We start from the raw sequence: 23,557 nt of genomic DNA, 5'->3' as shown, positions 1-23,557 counted from the left end.
TAGGGATGTTGAAATTGAAAGAAAATATCGATACATCGATACATCGATATTTGAAAAAATATCAATATCGGTCTAGATATATCCCGAAAAAAACATCGATATATCGGTCAAATATTTCGACCTATGATTTCGACCAATTTGATTTTTTTTTATTAATTTTAAGTCCGTTAAAAAAGTGAAGAAATTTAAAATTGGCAGGTTAAACTAATAATTTCAATATAAAATATTTTTTCATTATTTTTCGAATTTTTCAATTTTTCAGAAAAGTAAATTGTCAAATTTCCAAGCTTTGAAATTTTTTGAGTGACTGTGTATGGTGTGTCTAACATTTTTGGAGGTCGATTCTGATGACATTATCTGTAATCTCAGCTGTATATATTACTAATAATCTGTGGTTTATAAACGGCGCGCTTGCTGCCAACTTCCCGTCAATCATTTCTTATTTGGTGGCTCGGTCAATGGTCGACAAATCGAAAAATATCTTTGTCATCGGCAGTTTTTTAGAAAAGTGTCATAATGAGTTCTGGAATGCCTGAATTAGGCTCCAAGATAAGCCTAATATCGAAAGCCGATATTCGCTACGAAGGCCGGCTCTTCACAGTTGATCCTCAAGAATGTACCATCGCTTTGGCTAGCGGTAAGTTGACAAATGGATGCTATTACTTTGTTGTGTCATATTATTAAATATTCACTAATAGGACTAGTATTAGGACCATTAACCATAGATTGCGAAATTTAAACCCCCTTGATAAATAGTTTGTGAAAATATTGATGGAAAAACAAGAGGAAATTTCGCTACAACCGTCCATCTTAAATTTCTAATTTAGCAGTATATAACGTTTTACTATCCTAGAACTGTATAAAATATGTTGAATTTATCGTTGGAAGTGCGTAGAAAGTTCTTGAAGGAAATCACGTTGTTTATATTCTACCCTCAACTTTATTGCGGCTGCGAATGTAATAGCACAGTTTTTGTATGATGACGTTGTTGAAATCTTGTAAACAACTGGACGCTAAAATTGCTGCGAAACATTGCGTCTTTTTTGTTCTGATTAAATAAATATGTGACAATGTCTCGATTACAAGTTCTTAAACAGTGTATTTAATTGCATGAATATTGATTACAACTGTGTTACCTTGTTTGGTTGTAAATAGGTCGTCAACCCCTGCAGTACAATAGCAAAATATAATTATGATGTACATACTACTAAATTAACAAGTAGCATTTATGTAAAATAATGTCTGTTATATATTGTAGCCTACTAGACAATGGCTGTGTTGTTTATTAAAAAATAGAAAATTAAATTATAAAGCCAGCGTTGCCAGAATGTTACTTTTGTAACATTTTACTTTACTTTTCACCCTTGCATGTTACATTCATGTGACATGACTAAAGATGTTAAAGATGCTACTAACCAAAAAATGCGAAAACGGAACGCACTAAGTTTTATTGAGTTTTGTTGTTACAGCTGACAAGGCTTTAAATGAACGTGGCAAAAAAGGAACTAACGCTGCCATCATACAAAAACGCCATTTTTGACAGTTCTCCTTTATCAGCAGCACCCCCGCCCATGTTTATTTAATTAAAGCCTTGTCGCACCTTAGTTTTAAGTTTTGTTTAATGATCTTGTTTCAGTTCATCTCTACATTATTTATAGTATGTTTTCGTGCATTCTGGATCACCAGGCATTTTATTATATATAAGTAATACAAAATGTTACTTTTCCCCTCAATATGTTACTTTTCGCATGACAATATGTAACTTTCGAACATACAGCTCTGGCAACACTGTATAAAGCTGTACAGTTTATAATCTTCTTCAGAAGTTCTGTGAATTGTTATGATGATGAATAATATTACTTATACTAGCTGTTGCCCGCAACTTGGTCCGCGTGAATGTATGTTATTAAAATCGAGATTTACAAAATTGAACACCCATCTACTACTATTTTATTTGGATCTACATTACACACGAAATTTTTAATGCACCAAGAAAATAAACTGTAATAATAAAAATTTTAACTGTACTAAGTACTTATAGCTAAATTAATATTGGAATTTGTTGTGTTAGACTGTTGTATCAAGTCACCGTTTTTAGGGTTCTCTACCCAAAGGGTAAAAACGGGACCCTATTACTGTAAGACTTTGTTGTCTGTCCTTCTGTCTATCTCCAGGCTGTATCTTAAGAACCGTTATAGCTAGAGTTCTGAAATATTTACAGATTGTGTATATCTGTTGCCGCTATAATAACAAATACTGAAAACAAAATAAAATCAATATTTAAGGGGGGCTCTCATACAACAAACATGATTTTTATGGCCTTTTTTGCTCGATACCAATAATTACAACAGGCAGGCAGTTGAAATTTTCACAGAATCCTTAAATATATGTGTTATTTAATAATTAATAATAAAATTGGAATATAATTAAAATTTAAGGGGGGCTCCCATACAAAAACACAACTTTTGGCCTATTTTTTCTCTATAACGGTACGGAACCCTTCGAACGTGAGTCCGACTCGCACTTGGCCGATTTTATTGTAAACAGTATCAAATTCGGGCAATCTATACAACAAAAAAAGAATTTTGAAAATCTGACCACAAACAGCAAAGTAAACATTAACTCCTCCTTTTTTTTAAAGTCGGTTAAAAAAAAGTATCTAAGATGTTGACCAGGGATGTAAGATATCATCATGCCAAATTTCATTGAAATCAGTCCAGCGGATTCAGAGATTAGCCTGTACAAACAGACAAACAGACAGAGAAACAAAAATTTCAAAAACAGTTAAAATGTATTCTACTACTTCTAATATGCCCCTGACTCGTTTTTTCAAGTTTATTTTCAATGTACAAAAATTTTACCTCTACGATTTTATTATAAGTATAGATTAAAATGAAAAGCATATTGCACTAATGATTGTTTTCATTTTGCAGTGCGATCGTTCGGAACTGAGGACAGAGAGACTCAATTCCCTGTGGCTCCTCAGAGTCAGGTGTACGATTACATCTTGTTCCGTGGATCTGATATTAAGGACATCAGGGTCCTCAACAATGTGCCCTCTCTGCCCAACGACCCGGCGATCGTGCAGATGTCCGTGCCCGCTGCGCTCGGGGGCAGCGGAGGTCAGAGCCAGTACTCTGGCCAATTCAATCATCCAGTTGTCGGACAACCCCAATACCCGCAGTACCATCCAATGACGGGTTTCGGGGGCAGTGTGCACCAACAGCTCAACAAGACCAGTGAGTTATCTCCGCAGACGTCTGTGGATCTCCCGCAACCTGTGACGGCTCCCATCGGATCAGGAGTAATACACCACAACAACCAAGTTAAAGACCAAGGTTCTTTGATCAAATATTTTAGAGTCACCGCTTTATACACATGCCATCTTGCGATTTTTATATGTAGCTTAGATCATATTTTGTAGCTTTAACATTTCATGCATGTTTCACTTAGTAAATGCCTACTTTTTCATATAAAAAGTAGCCATTATTACATTAATACCTATGCTTTAGATCCTATTCCAGTAAAAACTCATATGACTCACTAAGATAATTTTTTTTACTTCCAATGGTTAATCTTTGGCTATAGTTATTAACACTTTAATAATGAACTAATCCACATTTTAATAATAAACATCCTAAATTGATTAAAATACCCTTTATTAGTTTGGATATGATGGTAAAAACAAACAAATGATGAAAGTAACTTTTATATATTCTTTAAAAAGGTAAATTTACATTCATAAATTATTGATAAGTAATGTCATAGTAATTGTTATAACACTGAAAATATAACATTACAATGTAGATATACACTAATCTCTAACATAAAAATCGCTAAATGCATATTCCCTTGGTCCGCTGCTTGAGAAACACATTACATACCAAACTCGTATTACGCTTTGAACATGTAAACCATTTTGCTTCTATTTCTCCTATGCATATTTCTTTTGTTTAGGTCTTTTTAGTCATATTAAATAAGTTCTTCTTTGGTACATCATTATTAAATATCTTTCATGTGACATTGACTAAAAACATTGCTACAAATTTTGTAGCAATGTTTTTTACTCAATGTCACATGAAAGATATTGTTTACCTAGAAAAACATTTTAAATAATTTTAGCTGGTCATGTTAAGTTTATACTTTACATACATGTTAGATGCATAAAACACATGGTTGAATTCTTAGAAGTTGCTGTGAAGGAACATAATAGTGGCCATTTGAGACCTGCTAATTATGACAGCTTTCCTGACTCCTGACACAGTGACTGTGATGCCAAGATAACCTTTAAAGTCCAAATGAATATTCAAAATGGTCAAGATTTATTACAGTCATGTTCTATAATCAGTTTCAATTTTCTTGCAGGCTCGATGCTGGACCTGATTGGAGGTGGTGCTCAGAGTGGTTCGAGGTCTGCTACTCCTGCTGCTTCTCACAGGAAGAGCCCTACGTCTGATCAGGGCACGCAGGTAATATTTAGTTATGTTTTGTATATCTTTTCGATAATAATGTTTCATAACCCCAAAAGATTGTGATCGTCTAGAGATAATGTCTTTGATCAATACAATAATTTATTATTAACAACAATCATGTATATTATTAAATTCTTGTTTTTACCAATTGAAATTATAACACTCTTTTTAGGGTTCGAAACCATAGGGTAAAAACTCTATTACTAAGACTTCGATGTCTGTCTGTCCGTCTGTCAGTCCATCTGTCTGTCCATCTGTCTGTCGACAGACAGACAGATGGACTTCTGTCTGTCTGTCTTCAGGCTGTAACTCAAGAACGGTAATAGCTACAGAGATGAAATTTTCAGAGATTGTGTATTTCTGTTGCCGCTATAACAACAAATACTAAAAACAATATAAATTAAATATTAAAGCGGGGCTCCCATACAACATGCGTGATTTTTTGGCCATTTTTAGCTTGATATAAATCAAGCCTGCTCAACCCCAGGCCCGCGGGCCATAATGTGGCCCGCGGGAAATAGCGAAATAATTAGTTTTGAATATCCCGCCAAACTGAGAAATCCTGCCTAATTGGCTGCCGCGACGGAACGAATTATTTGAGCAACATATTTCTGAGTTTTGACTTGTTGCTACTGTCAACATCAGATTTATCACCCAACATAAATAAATTGTTAAAAGACATACAACTGCAAAAATCTTATATATTATGTCGTAGGATGATAAATCGAATTTTCGCGAAAGTTCTAGGGTTTTCGAGAAAACACGGATAATTATAGTTTGTGCGTTTTATGATGATATGCGTGACACATTATAATTGACAATAGTAGGTAAGTTACCTAACAAAAATTAATCGATAATTTAAAAATATCGAATCACTTCGTAAAGGAATTGCAATCGAAATTATCGATTTCGTACTGACATTTCAGTGGTGCCGGCGATATAAGATGGCCGCCCTTTTTTATCGATTTGATTTCGATTCAACAGAGTCAATCTCTATTGACATTAGTTCCGTTTCATGAATCATGCATCTAACATTTTTCAAATGTTTTCGTTATACTCCTATTTCACAGTTAATATTTTTAATTTTATATTAATAAGTTAGCATTTACCAACTTTTCATTTTTATTCATTTACAATTATAGGAAACATTTGTTTTTGTAGATGGAATATAATTTATTATATTTAAATTTTTTTTGTTTTCTTGAAAAAAAACCCATAGCAAGGAATATGAAAACTGTCACCCATATCATCTTAAAACGCACAAACTATAGATAATGTTGATTACATTTTTCAATCTAACTGACTAGTGTTTTCGCGAAAATGCGAGTCGCCTTAGTACGATTGCGAAACGAATCGTTAGTTATTATTAAAAAAAAAAAACACTGATTGGTCGGTTTAAGCGCCTCACAACAACATCTTCTCTGATTGGTTGAAGACTTGACGTTTTAAATGTCAATTCATTGTCACGCGTCGTTTTGTTTGTGGTTGTGTATCAGTTTTTGATATTTAATGTGTTTAAACTTGCAGTTGGACTTGAAAATAAGTGCTAAAAGTGTGTCTGTATATACAAAATGACTGATACATGTGAAATTAGTGCTGAAAGTTTAACAGAACCAGAAACTAATTCTGAGGTTATGTCCTTTATAATTCCATGGTGTATTACCTCAAAGATACATAGGAAAAGATAATATAAATAAGTAAAATAGGAAAAAAGTAAGCAAAAATCAAGCCAATCAGCGTCAAGTATGTGCAATGTTACTAAGGCAACTCTCACTTTCCCAAAAAACCTAATTTTTTTAGGATAATTGTAAAATAAAAATGTTATCACCATTATCTAATTATCCGTGTTTTCGGAAAATCCCTAGAATTTTCCCGAAAATTCAATTTATCAAATAATCCTACGACATATTATATAAAAAATAAATGTATGCTTCTATAACCCATTAAAGTTTTAATTGGTATTATATTTAACTAAGCCTAAGTTAATGGCATGGCCTGTTATAATGGCGTTAAATTAGCAATAAATTCGACTAACATTATGTTTCGAACTTTTGGTAAGTTTCTCGTATCAGCTTTCATATAATGAGAACTTGCATTTGACGAACCAGCCATTATAAATAAGAATGAAAGGAAATTTAAAACACTACAGAGGTCAATTAGCCGCCGATGATGACGTCAGAGCGAAACTTTAAAAATTTATTGAGAAAAAACTAGCCAATGAATTTCAAAATTATTTAATTTATATTCTTAAAATACCCTATTTTAACGAAAAAAAATATAAAAAATACATGTGATTTTTTTTGGACAATGCCCATTGTATTTATACTTTAACTAGTTTTTTTTAAATCGGACCAGTAGTTCCTGAGATTAGCGCGTTCAAGTTAGCCCTTTCAAATAAATTTCCCCGTCTCTTCCACATTTTCCTCTATTTCTTCGCTTCTATTAGTCTTAGCGTGATAAAATATAGCCTATAACCTTCCTCGATAAATGGGCTATCTAACACTGAAAGAATCAGCAAAATCCTTTGCGTAGTTTTAAAGATTAAAGGGAACATGAAGGATAAAAAGCGACTTTGTTTTTAAAATAAGTATAGATAGATAATTAATAATAAAATTTTAATAAAATAATTAATTAAGAGTGGCTCCCATACAAAAAACACATTTTTTTTGCCTATTTTTGTTCTATAATGGTATGGAACCATTCGTGCGAGTCCAACTCGCACTTGGCCGATCATTTGTATTAACTTTTTAAATTAATTTTCTGCTTTAGTATCAGCTGTAGATCTTGCAGCCAGCTAGAGTTTGGGCAGAATATCTTTCACAACCATCATTTTATATTTACGTAACTCCTTAGTCCTTATATTTTATTAAAAGATACCGGACTATATGCAACAAAAAATGCAAATATGCATGAAGAATGATTAAAATATGCACAAAAACTAGCAGAATACCCAAAATTAAATGTAATTTTTTGGATATCGCCAAAAAAGAAAAAAGTAAGTACTTATGCAGTTTTTTTTTATTTTAAAATGTACATACAATAATTAGTAAATTATTTTTTGTTAGGCGGTAATAGATACGCAGGTACAGCAACATTATATTATAATGACATTAAAATTATTTAAAAATTTTGTAAATGTAAGCAATCAAATATTTTTCTAAATTTTCAGTTGTAAGATTGTGTATACAATCATCTATAATATTTTTGTAAATAGAAAAGGTTTGCTCCTCATCCACTGAGGCAACTGGGCAAAATTTGAACTTGTGTGCTATGTTAGCACTTACAGTTTCTGGCTAAAGTTCTGCCATCCCATTAATGAAACTATCAATTTGACACAAAGTTTCAGAACCTGGGTTATTGTTCAATATATTTCAAACTTTTTTTTTAAGTTCTTGCAGTAATGCCATTGGCAATGCGGAGTTCATTTGGGGTATTATGTTTTGTAAGTGTTAGTGTTATTAAATTTGGTCGCATTTCGGAACACAGGGTGAGAAAAAAATCTTGTGAATGTACTAATAATATGCATCATAACTAGATCTTAGGTAAAATATGCTTTTACCACTGAGAATGGCTAAAATATGCAAATGCATATGCGAATATGCAAATGCATATAATACGGTCTCAACTTATTAGAATACCTGTAACTATGGAAACGCGTCTTATTTAGCTAAAAACATAGACTGGAGAAACAATAAATCGCGCATGTAAAACACCTTAGCTTATGGGGCTCCCACACAAAACTGCAAATTCGCATCGCAAAATATATCTGCGACCAAACTCATAGTAAAAATGACATTGCGATGCTAATTCGCAGTTATGTGTGGAACCCCAAAAGCTGCTTCTGTGCTTAGGGATGTAATAAAAATTAAAATAATAACTTAACCAACAGGCGGGCTCTACTGCGAGCGGTTCAGGGCAGCGCGAGAGCCGTCGGGGCAAAGCGCCCGGGCCGGCGGCGCCGCGCGGTCGGCCTACGTCGCGCACGCGTCAGCGACACCCCAGCGGTGGGCAGCCCCCGCAGCAACCACAGCAGCAGCACCATCAGCAGCAGAACCACAATAACCACCAGCCCGGAGAGCAGATGCAGAGTGAGTTTATTGTGATTTGACATCTGTGACAGTGTTTAATACTGTCACATACTGAAATGAAGGAAAAATACAGTTTTAGTATTACTAGAGATCGCCCAATGGTCGAAATTCGACCTTAGTTTCAACGACATTAGAACTACTACCTATATATTTTTGTAAAAAATATTGACTTTATCATTTTTTTTTCAACTCTTGCCTCTGGGACTTAGCTGATCTCAGACTGGCCGTGTAAGCATTGTCTAATAGTATCTAAGATTCAATAAAAAAAACTATAATCCATTTTCAATTTGTCAACTTGTTGTCAACAGAATTCAACCATAAATAAAAGAGTATAATTCGTATGTATAGGCTTGTCACTCAAAAATATGTCATTTCTCATGTGTGTGTGTTGTGGTGTGTGTAATGTTTTATTTGTTAAATAAATGTATGATAAAAGCATAATTTCAAAATAATATTAGTTTGATGCACTCCTTCACCATATAGACTATAACTGTGCAAAATTTCATGCACCTACGTTTCCCCATTTTTCGTAAAAAGAGTTACAAAGTTTTTCGTTCACGTATTAATATTATGATAAAGCCAAAAATTTCATCTTCATAGTTTGTATTTTGGAAATAGATACAGTGGTCAGTGCTCCAAAAGTAATATTCCTGTACATGGAATTTTCGTCATTGTTCGGCAAAGATCGTTTTTCCCGAGCGTCGAAAGAAACCTTTTATTGCGCATGTTCAAATAATGTAATGCCATGGCAACGCAAGCAACTTATTAGTGGCGTTGCCATGGCATGACATGATTTGGACATGCGCAATAAAAGGTGTTGTGGCGCATGCGCCAAAAATTGAGACGGACCGGCGACAGCCACCGAGTACCGACTATACGATATTTACTTGTTTGGGGCTCTTACGTTTCATAGATTCGGATGTTTTCGTGATTACGACAATTAGCGAAGATTTGTATGCGCATTATTAATTTGGGAGTACTGTACAAGGATGTCTTTATTATCTAAAAAACAATACAAACATACTGCTATGTATGTTTCAATTTTTACACAGCACATTTTGCTGCAATGAAAATAGCTTATGAATCAATTTAGACTACCGTACCATACTTTATATACTTCCAACAAAAATAGTACTAAATTTGGTACACAAAATAGTACCAAAATACATTCAGTTTTTCCTTCACATGCATTGTTTGGGGCTCTTAACTCAAACTTTCCTAATAAAAACAATACACACCAGCAAAGGCCATCTAATCGTAAGAGTCAGACATTCTGTTCTCAGCGCAATACAACCGCGGTGGCTGGAGAGGTAGGTCGCGCGGGCGCGGCCGCGGATTCGTGCCCCGCAACAAGAATACCCTCAAGTTTGAGAACGACTACGACTTTGAGCAGGCCAACACCGAGTTTGAGGAGCTTAGGAGCCAGCTGGCCAAGACCAAGATTGTTGATGAGGTTGTCAAGCCTGAGGCTGTAGCCGAGGTATGTACTGTGTGCTTCTTTATAAACGTTGTATAAGCTTTGAATAGTTATACAGTGTTTTGTTCCTGTCACACAAGTGACATTTTTAATTGTGTGACAAAACACTATAACTATTCAAAGCTTATACAGCGTTTATTTGTAAGGGGGTTATAATATTATGTTGTGCTATAATGTGTGAAATTCGTTTCACAAAATCATACATTTTTCCGCAACAAAAAAGAATTTTATTTCATGCTTTTTAAAGTTGTGTTGGTTACAGTGCAGAATAATTCCTATCAACAGGATCATATCCCAATGAATATACCATCTATGAATGTCCTCGTGGATGAGGCCGTCAATATGAGTCCAAACATGTATCCTCCACTTACTGCGGCAGCAGCATGCAAATATTTACCGTTTATCTACGTCTTACTAGTTGTCGCAATTAAAATTAGCCCAAACACGAAACCCCTGCTCTAAGTTGGTGAGGAGTTGGGTGTCCGATTGATTACCAGCTGATGTTGTAGCACCAGGTCAACTTTCAATTAATATTCATAAAGCAAAATATAAAGCCCACCAAACGACTGCAAGTTGCTCATCGGCCCTTCACAAACCAGATAAACCGCGATTTTCAAGCACTTAGCAGACTGATGATGATGAATGATGATGATGTCAGCTTTCAAACAAAAAAAAAACTAGATCAAAATCGGCCCACCCAATCGACAGACACACACACAGACAGACACGTCAAACTTATAACACCCTTCTTTTTTCTCGGGGATTAAAAACAATAATAACATCCTTATAATATGAACTAAAAAGTATTAAATAACTTTTCCTACCTAATAGTGCCTTTTCCGAATTCGGCTAAACCTCTACTATTTATGCTCAATCTTCATCATTTTGAAGTCGGTACCAATCTTAGTCAAGTCAAAAGTCTGCCAGAATATTTGAAACTTTTGGAACTGGCACCGACTTCAAAATTATGAAGATTGAGTACAGAAATAGTTGAGGTGTAGCCGAATTCGGAAAAAAACAGTATTAGATAGGAAAAATTATTTAATACTTTTTAGTTCATATTATACAGATGTTATTATTGTTTTTACCTTGGAAATCGGTTTTAATTTTTTGTTAAAAATAAGATTTTCACTCTTTTTAGTTACCTAGTAAACCATCGCGTAGGTATATTATTAGGTCTATCTAAGTATCTTATTACAATTTGTTAGCAGCCACACTCGCAAAATATATCAGGTAGATAATTTTAAACAATACATTTAAAAAAAATCGAAGTGAACACGTGCTAGGTAATTTAATAATTTTAATCTATTGGATTAAAATTATATGAACTTACATAGGAATTCGATCTCTATATATATTATATGGTAACTAGCTGTTGCCCGCGAGTTCGTCCGCGTAGACTTCAGTTTATAACGCGCGATGTTAGCAAAATTGGTGTCAAAAGCTTTTATAAAAACCCTGGTACACCTTAAATCAAAACAGCAGCTGTGCAGTGTGCACATAATATTTCAATTTTTTTAATTAAACTTTATACCTATGCCAAATTATTATTAATCCCCCCAATTACACAACTTTACCCATAAACTATTAAATTTATCATTGATAGGTTTAAGGTTACGTCACCGGTCACTGCATAGATAAAGTGCTGAGTATTAATAATAACGTAAAAAAGAAATAACATTCGAAAAAAATCGAAACTCGAGTGTTAGATGATACTACCTCTTATAGAAAGACGTTTGAGCAAGCGTCACCGCGATGTAGGAGACGCACGGCGCCATCTATTATTAATTTTTGGAACTAACTTAATTTGAACAAATTTACGCATTTTCACCCCCTTACAATCCTTTTTTCCAGTAAAAAAAAGTAGCCTATGTCCTTTCTCAGGCTTTAGACTATCTGTATACAAAATTTAATTACAATCGGTTTCGTAGTTTTGGCGTGAAAGCGAGAGAGACAGACATAGATACTTTCGTATTTATAATATTAGTATAGATAAGGAGCAAAATCGGCAATAAAAATAGTAAATAAATAAAAGTATTTTTTCACTCATAAATTTGATTGTTTCTTATTCCTATTACGATGTAGATTGTTTTCCTATGCAAGTATTTCAATTTATTAAGGAGCAAAATCGTGTAAATAAATAAATAAATAAAAATACATTATAATAGGAAGTATTTTATTACTCATAAATTTGATTGTGTTTCTTATTCCTATTACGATGTTGATTGTTTTACTATTTCAATGTATACTAGTGCAAGTGTAATATTATTGAAGCAACTTACTTCTCTTTTTTCTTTCGAATCTCAGAAGTAATGTCAAATGTGTGCCTTACGCTCTGGAGTTAAGGTCGAATTTGTTATGTTCAATTTTGTGGTCATTTAAGTCGCTTAGAACTTGAACCTTTTATTTTGAAACAACATTATATTTTTATTAAAATCGCTATGAAAAGTACCAATTAAATAAAGCGTAAATTAGATATTTCACAGACAAATTAGTCCACAAAAAATAGCCTATGATCCTTCACGTGGCCTACTTATTTGTGCCAAATAACAGAAAAAACTGCTCCAGTAGTTTGTGAGATAAGCCCTTTCAAATAATTTCTCCCGTTTTTCTACATTTTCCCATATTTCTTCGCTCCTTTTAGTCTTATAGCCTAGTAAACGAATGACTCTGGTTGGAAAGGTCGAAAGCAGAAATTTTGACTACGGAACTTTGTATGGACTAGTTAGGAGATAAACATACTAAAAGTCCTGAAAAGTTTTTTTATGTTTTATAAAAGACCATAAAATAAGCTATTATTCATCTATTTACTATCTTCAAAAATTATTGATATTTCAGAAAATACAAATATCCTAAGGTCGTATTAATGTGTGTATTTGAAAATCGACCACTTTTAGAAGCTCACTAGCTGTCCCGGTGAACTTCGTGTCACTTTAAAGCCTTCCCAGGACTTCTACGAATATTTTAAGACTAAAATCAGCTCAATCGGTTCAGCAGTTTTCGAGTTTTAGCGCGACTAACACATTTGAAAATCCATTTTTATATAGAAGCTCATAGGTAAGTAACGATTAGAGATTGATACAAAGTGTAACTACTTGACACAAATCCAAATCCTTGACAAAACTATTGACACAAAGTGGACTAAGTTGTAGAGAATTTTAATAGCTTTTACTATGTACTATAATAAAATTTCGTACGAGGCACCGTTTTCGAAAATTAGGCAAAAAAACCAAAAATCGGTCCTTCTTTTCCCCCTCTCCCCTCCGGCTCACCTTGGAGGGGTCAGGACTTTTAGTATGTTTATCTCCTAACTAGTCTAAACAAGTTCCGTAGTCAAAATTTCTGCTTTCGACTTTTCCAAGCACACCCCCTTTTTGAGAATCAAACCTTTAAAAATTCATATCTTTAAAAATATTAACTTTATCGTGAAAAGTCATAGGACCGTTTTTTATTGGTATTTCAATAAAGAATAAAAAAAAATTATCCAGTTGAAAAATAACAATTCCTTGCAATTGTTTAAACAATGTTTGTTTAAACAATGTTTGCTTAAACAATATTGCACCGGGTTGCGCCTTGGCAACATGCATTTATATCATCAGGAAATTGAAGAGGATCGCATAAAAAAATTGAGGTGGAATAGTTTCCGGTACTCATGCGCCGACTCGTGCTGCTCTATAATAAAATATAGCCTGCCTTTTTCGATAAATGGGCTATCCAACACTGAAAGAATTTTACAAATCAGACCAGTAGTTCCTGAGATTAGCGCGTTTAAATAAACCCTGTCAAATAATTTCCCCCGTTTTTACCACATTTTCCTCTATTTCTTCCCTTCTATTATTCTTAGCGTGATAAAATATAGCCTATAGCCTTCCTCGACAAATGGACTATCTAACACTGAAAGAATTTTTCAAATCGGACCAGTAGTTCCTGAGATTAGCGCGTTCAAACAAACAAACAAACTCTTCCGCTTTATAATATTAGTATAGATGTGAGTTGTGACATTGGTGACCCTGACGTGGTAATGATGATGATGATGAATGTAATTTGCATAGTAGCATATGCTTTCAGTTCTTAAAACAGCGCCTAAACCCCCAAACTTGTATCTATAAGGAATCCGGAGTTCTCTTAGTAACTTCGGAACCATAGTATATCTTGGTGCAAAATCTTGCGTTTTGGTAGCATATATGCCTAGGATACTTACCATAAAACCAAAATCACCATATGTTTCCATAAATTTTGAGGAACTCCCCCAAATTTATTTATTTAAATATGAGTAATCAAGTGAACTCACTTGATTACTCATGGATCCCATCATGGATCCCATCATCAGATTTTCCATCATCAGATCCAATTTGTTCCAATTTTCACCACTTTTGTGAAAATTGGAACAAATTGGAGTGAAACCTAATCTATATATATAAAAATGGATTTTCAAATGTGTTAGTCGCGCTAAAACTCGAAAACGACTGGACGTATTGAGCTGATTTTAGTCTTAAAATATTCGTAGAAGTCCAGGGAAGGTTTTAAAGTGACACGAAATTCACCGGGACAGATAGTATAACAAAAAACAAAAATTTTGAAAATCGGTTCACAAACGGCGGAGTAATCGTTGAATATACAAAAAAATATCCACAGCCGAACATATAACCTTTTTGGAAGTCGGTTAAAAAACATCTTCCTTTTTTGAAGTTGGTATAATAATTAGTCATCGATAATAATTTAACCATTATTTTCAGGGTGAAGTGGACAAGAAGGATGATTCTGGCAACGAGACCGGCGCCGGCGAGCCTGAGGTAGAAGATGACTCCTACAGCGGATACGATAAGAAGAAGAGCTTCTTCGATAACATCTCGTGCGAGGCTGTTGAGAGGTATGTTTGCTATAGAAACAATTTTTTTTAGAGCCTGTCCAGATGAGGCATTTTACGCTTGAGTGCGCGACTCAAACGCGCGTACTCAAGATACTAGAGCTACATATATCCCGTCCAGATGCCTACGCGCGCGTGCAATGAGCGGGACTCTCGACTCGCCCATTTAACGCGCGAGCGACGCACGAGTCGAGATACGCAAGGCCTTACAAATACAATCAATTGTTTGGGAAGGTATGAAATTGGGACACTTCACTTTTCATACGACTAGATTCGACCGATTGTAAACATATTTTTATAGTTAATAATCTTAACTTATATATAAAATTCTCGTGTCACAATATTCGTTCCCGTACTCCTCCAAAACGGCTTGACCGATTCTCATGAAATTTGGTGAGCAATAAGGGTTGCTCACCCTTAATAATTTATATGGCAAAACAACGTTTGCCGGGTCAGCTAGTTTATTAATAATTCTAATTTGTAAATCTTTTTTACTGAATTTATTTAACTTACTAACGTATGTACAATTTAAAAGAAATGGGTAATGGTCTATGTTATTTATAGAAGTAACATATTTTAAAATGTGGGTCAAAGATTTCGATAGAAAATAACTTTTTTTTGAGAAATGTTCTACTATTCATCATTTCGCAAGAACTTTAATTTAAAAACTTTAATTTTATTATTTTTGCGTTGGATAGTCCTATTTACTATGATGTATTTGATAGGTCAAAGGGCCGCAGCCAGCGGACTGACTGGCGGACGGAGCGCAAGCTCAACTCGGAGACGTTTGGTGTGGCTTCCGCGCGTCGCGGGGCGTGGCGTCCGCGCGCGGCGTGGCGGCATAACCCCCACAACCCACACAACCCGCATAACCAGCATAACGGACCGCACCATCCGTAAGTAACCTTAAAACTACTTCTAATGCTAGCCAGCATTCTCATGACGCGTAATATCACGAGCCGCGCCGAGCCGATTTGTACGAGCGAGCAGGAGCCAACAGTCAGCGCTACCCGTTCTCACGGCTCGTAAGGTTTCTTACAGACGAACGGCACGTGTCGGCGGCAGTCGTTGACAGTTATGACGCTTGCAGGGGGCCTACCACGACCTTTCCTAAAACTATCATGTTTCCAGAACACTTCGTTGTAAGATTACAATAACATTACCGTACTCAGTTTTTAAATATATTTTTACTAAAAAACTGATAAACATACTGGCTAGCCGGTAATCCGTACGCTGCTGATACAGATGGATGTACTGTAAAAAAATTATCCGTTTGATGCGAGACGTCCGTTGCGTACGATACCGACCTGTGGACGCTTACCTTTACGCGGTACGTCGACCACTTGTGTGATACCGACCACATCGCTACCACGACGTGGCGTCGATGCAAAGACAGTGCGCGCACACCGCCCGCGCTCGGTATTTTGTCGTTGCGACGTGGTGTGGTTGTGGTACGTGTGGGTTGGCCCTAAACCGCACCATCCTTGAGTAGTGCTTGAATTTAAACTATTCACTGACTTTAGCCATTCAGAGGTTCATGTAGATAAATAAATCATAATATAAGTAATATTTATATATTATATATTAGCATTTTTTTAGTAACTTGATGGCTCAAAGTACCCAAACTTAACGCCTGTTATCTGTTACTTTCACACCTTAGCACATTGGGGCAACTTAAAAAAATACTTCTAAGAAACAATATCTTAGTGCTATAATTAATATAGTATTGGAACATAGTTGGCTTTATGATTTACCTTGACTACGTCGTGTTTATTAGTTGGTGGAGGCCGATGCGCGGCGGACGCGGGCGGGGCGCGCACAACACGGGACGGCCGCAGCGCCCGCAGAACGCGCCCGCACCCGCTGCCGCCACCGCTGCCGCCGCCGCCGCTCAGTAGACCTCATGTATATTATGCCAGGTACACGTAAATTTCACGCAATTATGTATATCTTGTTGGTTGTGTGGAAGAAACCGCTCGAAGCGGTAAGACCGCCAATTTGCGCAGATCGTTACAATTATCAAAATGAGCTTAATATTATTTTCCGAATTGCGATATCCAACGGATATAGTCCAAAAATTATTAATAATATTTTGAATAATAAAAACAAGAAAGAACTGGTTAAGTTTTTTGTACGCAGGTCCTTTTGATAAGGAGGTAGTTAGATATAAGTCCAGTTTGACCTACATGGGAGGTATCTGCACGCTTATCCAAAATAATGAAAAACAACGATTTGCATGTCGCATTCAGGACAAATAATACTTTAAAACATCATTTGAAAAATTAGAAAGGGTTTATCTCACAAACTACTGGAGCAAAAGGGAAAATGTACGGTTTCTGTAAAATTCCTAATTTACGCGGGCGAAGCCGCGCGGGACATCTAGTTATTGATAACGAGCAAAAAAGGCCAAAAAATAATGTTTGTTGTATGGGAGCCCCCCTTAAATATTTATTTTATTTTGTTTTTAGTATTTGTTGTTATAGCGGCAACAGAAATACACAATCTGTGAAAATTTCAGAAGTCTAGCTAAAGTGGTTATTGAGATACAGCCTGGAGACAGACAGACAGACATCAAAGTCTCAGTAATAGGGTCCCGTTTTTGCCCTTTGGGTACGGAACCCTAAAAAGAGAAGTTGCTTTGATACTACAATAATATTTAAATTGAACCCTTAGTATGAAAATACTTACATAGGAAAACAATCTACATCATAATAGCTTTGTCCACACTGTGCTTTTTTCTATTCGTCTAGGGCATGCGTCATAGCGCAGTCAACAGCGAACGTGAGGCAAGCCCGCGACGCATGCCCTCTGAATGTATCCAAATCTTTCGCTTTGTTATTATAGTTTGTGCATAAGATGATATGGGTGGCAGTTTTCAGATTCCTTGCTACGGGTTTTTGTTACAAGAAAACAAAAAAAAAATCAAAATGTAATAAATTATATTCCATCTACAAAAACAAATGTTTCCTATAATTATAAATGAATAAAAATGAAAAGTTGCTAAATGCTAACTTATTTATATAAAATTATAAATATTAACTGTGAAATTAGGAGTATAAAATTATTGTTACGAAAACATTTGAAAAATGTCAGATGCATGAAACGGAACTTATGTCAATCTCATTGACTCTGTTGAATCGAAATCAAATCGATAAAAAGGGCGGCTATCTTAAATCGCCGGCACCACTGAAATGTCAGTACGAAATCGATAATTTCGATTGCAATTCCTTTACGAAATGATTCGATATTTTTAAATTATCGATTAATTTTTGTTAGGTAACTTCCCTACTATTGTCAATTTTAATGTGTCACGCATATCATCAGAGCATTTCTCAAAAAAGTGTACTTTCTATCTAAATCTTTGTCCCACATTTTAAAATATGTTTTTCTATAAATGAAATAGACCATTACCCGTTTCTATTAAATTAAAAAAATTAAATCCGACTTCCTAGGTAAAAACAATAATAAACAACATCATAATAATATGAACTAAAAAGTATTAAATATTTTTTTCTATCTATTGGTGCCTTTTTCAGAATTGGGCTAAACCTCAACTATTTCTGTAGGTAAGTACTCAATCTTCATAATTTTGAAGTCTGTGCCAGTTCCAAAAGTTTCAAATACTCTGTCAGAGAACTGTGAATTCAGCTGTTTGGTACCGACTTCAAAATGATGAAGATTGAACTTACTCACTACAGAAATAGTTGAGGTTTACCTGTATTCTGAAGAGGGCACTATTATATAGGAAAAATTATTAAATATTTTTTAGTTAATATTATAAGCATGTATATTATTATTGTTTTTACCTTGAAAGTAGGTTTTAATTTTTTGTTAATTAAATATATCAAGGTATTTTAAGTTGCCAATAATATTTGAATTACTAGATACTGTTGTTTTAATCTCTTACTTTATTACGCCCGTTAAAATAGCAAACTTTAGAAAAATGATAATTTATAAGATGTCTGATTTTGCACTTTTTAAAATTAATAAGAAATAATCACCTCACACAAACAGTTTCTGTGGGAGCCCTTATATTATGTAGTTCCAAAATATGAATTTATCCTGTTTACATGGTGTATGTGGTTTTAATTTGTGTTTTCTCTCTTTTCAGCCAAGTAGATGTGTGATGCTGAGTGTATGAAGAATCTTAATTTATTATCGCGAGGACTAACAAATGGATAAGTAACGGAAAAGTGTAAGCTGGTGATGAAGTGTTTCATTATGTAATCAATAGTGTGAAGAAGCTGAAGTAACGGGTTGTTGTTATACGGTACGGATTCAAGACGATGGACATTGCTTTGGTGTGATAGTGTTGTATCCAATATATGGAAGCAGACAATGGACACTCCCGTCAGCTCGGAAGAATCAATCTTTGTCCAGCCACTCTCTTATTGTTACACATGATTAGGCTATGTGTTCAAACATTGGGCTACGTTGACTACCTATAATTAGATATATGTCACATGTCGACCGTTGCGATATTAGGCTAAATTCTGTGATAGAGGTGTCAACGATAATTTTAAAATCGGGAAATATAGAATAATTTAAACTTATTATTGCCCAAATTGAATATATTTTCCTAGCTTCACACGTACTATGCGCTATTGTGCCTATCGGAGTTGTAACAAGTGTTAGTTAATGTGTTTTATTTTTAAAGTGTCATCGCACTTTGTTTCTTATTTAAAATTAAAGATTGAAAGATGTTAGGCGGTCCCACCCTAGTGTAATGCTAGAGTAGAGCAGCAAGTCTGCATGTATAAATGTGTTGATTATATTGGCTCAAAAATCTCATAAACTTGAAAGTGAGCAAATCAATTGTTGGTATTTAGATAATAAAGGCATGCAAGTGGGACTGCACACCATGGCAGTTTTGGAATGTAATAAATGTGTAGTAAAAGACTTGTTTATATTGTATAGAAGTGCTGCTGCCTGTCTTTGGGATCCGAGCTGCAGCAGGCTACATTGATTTTTTAGTGTTGTCACACAATTTTAGTACTCTTAAAAGGGACAGTTTCGTTTCTTGGATCAATGTGTAATTTTTTTAAAAGTCGAGTCGCAAGCATCATTGTGTAAGTTTGAAATAAATTTTTTGACTAAATACAATATATTTGTAAATCTGTAACTCGACAGCTGTACCTGGTGATTGTAATGATGAAAATATACATTTACTTACTACAAATCTTCCAGATTGATATTTCATTAAAACTTGTTTTATTTTACACATATATTTTTATTGCAACTGAAAACTTAAGCTAATTAATATTAAACATTACATTTGAGATACACCTTTAACAAGCCCATAAGAATTTATAAAACATATCAAAACATTTCTCCCGTTTCCCACATCATAGAAGCTATGATTAATATTTATTTCAATGCAAGGTACATTATTAAATCTAATAAAATTCTATTCAAACATTTAATAGCAATAAAACTTAAAAAAATCACTATGCCGAAAGACAAGATAACCATCAAAGTTACATTATAATATTATATTCTGTCGGACAGACCACACAACATGTTTTTAAGTACCGCAATTTCTATCAGTAACATGCGTTATATTGCAAATAACAACATCAAACTATAATGACATTAACAGTATACTTGCAATCATTTTAGAGATTTGGGACTCTTTCTCACACTTTTGCCTGAATGATTAATAATAAAGTCGGTTAGGTACCAAACAAGTTCAGTTATTAATTTACTAGTCTCTTAGTACTGTTATGTGGAAATGGAGCTATCTTGCTATCAATCAATCATGTAGAAAATCAATATTCGTGGGCGAGATAAACTAGTAGGAAGTGTCAATGACATTATATTGTTGTTCGTAGACCCACTCACCGCAGGCTATAGATTGAAAGTTCAAACTGTTGCTGATTTGAATGAATTAAACAATATTTATTACGGCAACGCGTTAACCCTTTTACCATAAAAATATTTACACAGCAAATAATAACTATACGAGGTCGTCTTGTCTGTGTCTGGCACATTGGAAAACTCACACGACAGATAAAGACAGCGAACCTTGAATACTTTTATGCCGCAGCCGCACATGCGTCTATCGTATGAAGCTTCGAGCTAACTGCTATACGACGATACCGTTGGACGATCGTCCAATGGTATCGTTTTAAGCATGAAGCACTACGCAGGTGCAGGCCGGGCATTACGCTGTGTGAATATCTTTTTATTGGTAAGTGGAATAGAGATAGCACTATTGCATTTGCACTCCAAATAATTAAATACACAAAAGCTTTATAATACTTAATATAATATGATATAAAATACTCCTTATAATAAATAGCCTTACTTGTTAGTTGCTACAACTACTGAACGAGTATTTACACAACCGTCAATAAAAAGTGTAAAGAATGAATTCTAAAAGGATACGTAGACTTGAGCAAGAAAATGTTATAATGATTGTATAGGCTGTAGACCAGTATGGAGTAATGAGTATGGACCAGTGAAGATTGAAGAGTACTATCTCCTTGTGAGTATAGTTTTCGTTGAGTAAAATAAATATCGACAAAAGTTTACCACAGCCAAAATGTAACTAACCTTTTTTTTAATTAAAAATGTATATAATGGTCACTTAATAAGATTGATTTGTCTGAGCTTATGAATTAAGACTTAAACTCAGGCCTTGAAAGTCGAGTACCTAAGTCAAGAATCTGGAGCTGAGTCAAGACTGACAAGAAGAAAAAGTAAAGACTGTCGTTTTAGGTGAGAGCTAAGACAGGTTAAAATTCTTCTGGACAGTCTGTAAGGGGTATAATTTAAACGGTCACCAAAAATATTTTTAAGACCCTAAAGCCTAAGCACCAAATAAAATAAATAACACCAAAAAATATATAAGTATTGACTTTATAATAAGAGCCCTTAAAAGTACTTAAATCATATAACATAATATTATTATGATCCAAAATAAATAAACAAATGTTAAAAAAATTGCACGCGTGTACAAATATTCTTTGGATAAATTGATCACCAAAATATAATGTCTTACACAAAAATTATTTTTGATTCCCAAAACGGATTTATAAATTGATCACCAAGTAATGTAAAAACACAAAAATCCTTTTTGATTCCCAAAAATTTATAAATTGGTCACCAAAATATTATTATTATTATCAGCCTACAGTGTCTCACTGCTGGGCAAAGGCCTCCCCTCTTTCTTTCCAAAGTGCACGATCCTGTGATGTTGGCCACTCTTTATCAAACGCATCTTATAGTTCGTCGCGCCACCTTTTCTTGGGTCGGCCTCTGTTACGCCGACCAGTCGGTAACCACTCCGAAACTAGACGCGCCCACGTGTCCGGGTGCATACCAAAATATAATTACAAAAATTCATATTATTAAGTACTACCAAAAACCTTAAGTCCCAATTTCACCAACGACTGTTAAAGTTAATGCTCGAATTAGTATCTCGTTACCTCTTTCGGTTTTCTTATGAATGAAAGAGAAGGCATGACATTTTAACAAGCTGTTAACACTAACAGACGTTGGTGAATTTGGGGCTAAGTACTCTAAATTTGTTTGACGTCACCCAAAATAAATATTAAATTGAACACACAGACTACTTTAATGTACCTACCTATATAATTTTTAGTTGGAATTTAATTTTGAAGGCGTCCATATTATTTTTATGGCAGTCAATAAAAATAGCATTCATTTGATAATAATATGTTAGGCAATGTAATTTGGTGATCAAAATATTATCCATTAAAATTCGAAACGATCACCATTGATGTCTTTGGTGATCATTTTGCATTTTATTGGTAGTAAATAGGTATATTTTTGGGCATTGTTTAAACATAAGCCGTCTGTAAGTTGTCGGTTGAAAACATAAAGTTAGGTTGGGTTGCACCAGAGGCGTGGTTAAAGTTTAAGTAACTTAAGTTATTTTTATAGTTAAATATGGCGTCCTTTAGCTTTAACTTTAACCTTAACTTTAACCGGAGAAATTCACGTATGAGCGGAGGTAAGGTCGCCATATTTAACTAACAAAAGATTTGACATTGACATTTTGCATTGTAGTTTTTAGGTTGCAAGTTAAAGCTAAAATTACATATAAATTGTCAACGTGCGGCACGTGCCGACTGGACGTCAAAAAAAGAGTGCTGCTGTCATGTATCAGGCGTCTCTTTTTACCACGCAGTGTTACTGATAGGGACATCTCTCTTGCTCAGGCCTTTGTTTCTCTATTCCGCTAGGTATAATATATATTAACTTTATGGTTAAAAATCGTATTTATTTTTTAATTTAGTGCCGTTTTACACGAAGCAAGTAACTGGCGTCAGTGCACAGGCTGCAGGCAAGACAGCGATGACCTGCCACTGCCATCGTGTACTTAAATCGATTTCGAAGACAGTGCAGTACTATCGTACAGCGCTGTCTTCAATATTCCCGCTTCATATTTTTCGGCGCAAGTCCGGTCCCCCCGCCTCCCGCGCCAGCGCTACTGTCCCCGTCCCCGTGTGAACGTCGAAGCCAGCCGCTGTCGGTGTATAATTACGGTCAACGGTGGCCACGCTGCATCGCTTTGCGTCACGATAACGAAAATACTGAGCGACGCCGAAAACAAAGCTCGTACAACTTAATGTCGGCTGTACACTCTCGCCGAGAGCTCTCGGGCGAGAGTCTCGTGCGAGAGCCC

The 23,557-nt window shown here is 34.9% G+C and overlaps 1 protein-coding gene across 3 annotated transcripts; it reads left to right on the top strand.

The window, feature by feature from the left end:
* Positions 1-400: 400 nt before the first annotated feature.
* LOC121738973 (protein LSM14 homolog B-like) lies at positions 401-20,121 on the top strand. Of its 3 annotated transcripts, none has more exons than XM_042131272.1 (9): positions 401-637; positions 2,934-3,239; positions 4,366-4,469; positions 8,362-8,560; positions 9,829-10,040; positions 14,774-14,907; positions 15,630-15,800; positions 16,682-16,823; positions 19,016-20,121. In XM_042131272.1, the coding sequence occupies exons 1-8, from the start codon at positions 517-519 to the stop codon at positions 16,800-16,802; spliced, it is 1,368 nt and encodes a 455-aa protein (XP_041987206.1). In that variant the 5' UTR covers positions 401-516; the 3' UTR covers positions 16,803-16,823; positions 19,016-20,121. The 3 variants fall into 3 exon arrangements, with proteins under 3 accessions (XP_041987206.1, XP_041987205.1, XP_041987204.1); XM_042131271.1 differs by having other exon boundaries at positions 2,934-3,338; positions 9,844-10,040; XM_042131270.1 differs by having other exon boundaries at positions 2,934-3,338.
* Positions 20,122-23,557: the final 3,436 nt, after the last annotated feature.

Source organism: Aricia agestis, chromosome Z (genome assembly GCF_905147365.1).
Source record: "Aricia agestis chromosome Z, ilAriAges1.1, whole genome shotgun sequence".
NCBI lineage: Eukaryota > Metazoa > Arthropoda > Insecta > Lepidoptera > Lycaenidae > Aricia > Aricia agestis.
Note: the sequence above shows the minus strand (reverse complement) of the source record. Positions and strands in the feature narration are given on the sequence as shown.

What these genes read in the sequence shown, in the direction of transcription:
- LOC121738973 (XM_042131270.1), top strand. Translation starts at nt 517, where the DNA reads ATGAGTTCTGGAATGCCTGAATTAGGCTCCAAGATAAGCCTAATATCG. An exon ending in TACCATCGCTTTGGCTAGCG is followed by an intron (nt 638 to 2,933) that starts GTAAGTTGACAA and finishes TTCATTTTGCAG; the next exon opens with TGCGATCGTTCGGAACTGAG. An exon ending in CGTCTGATCAGGGCACGCAG is followed by an intron (nt 4,470 to 8,361) that starts GTAATATTTAGT and finishes CTTAACCAACAG; the next exon opens with GCGGGCTCTACTGCGAGCGG.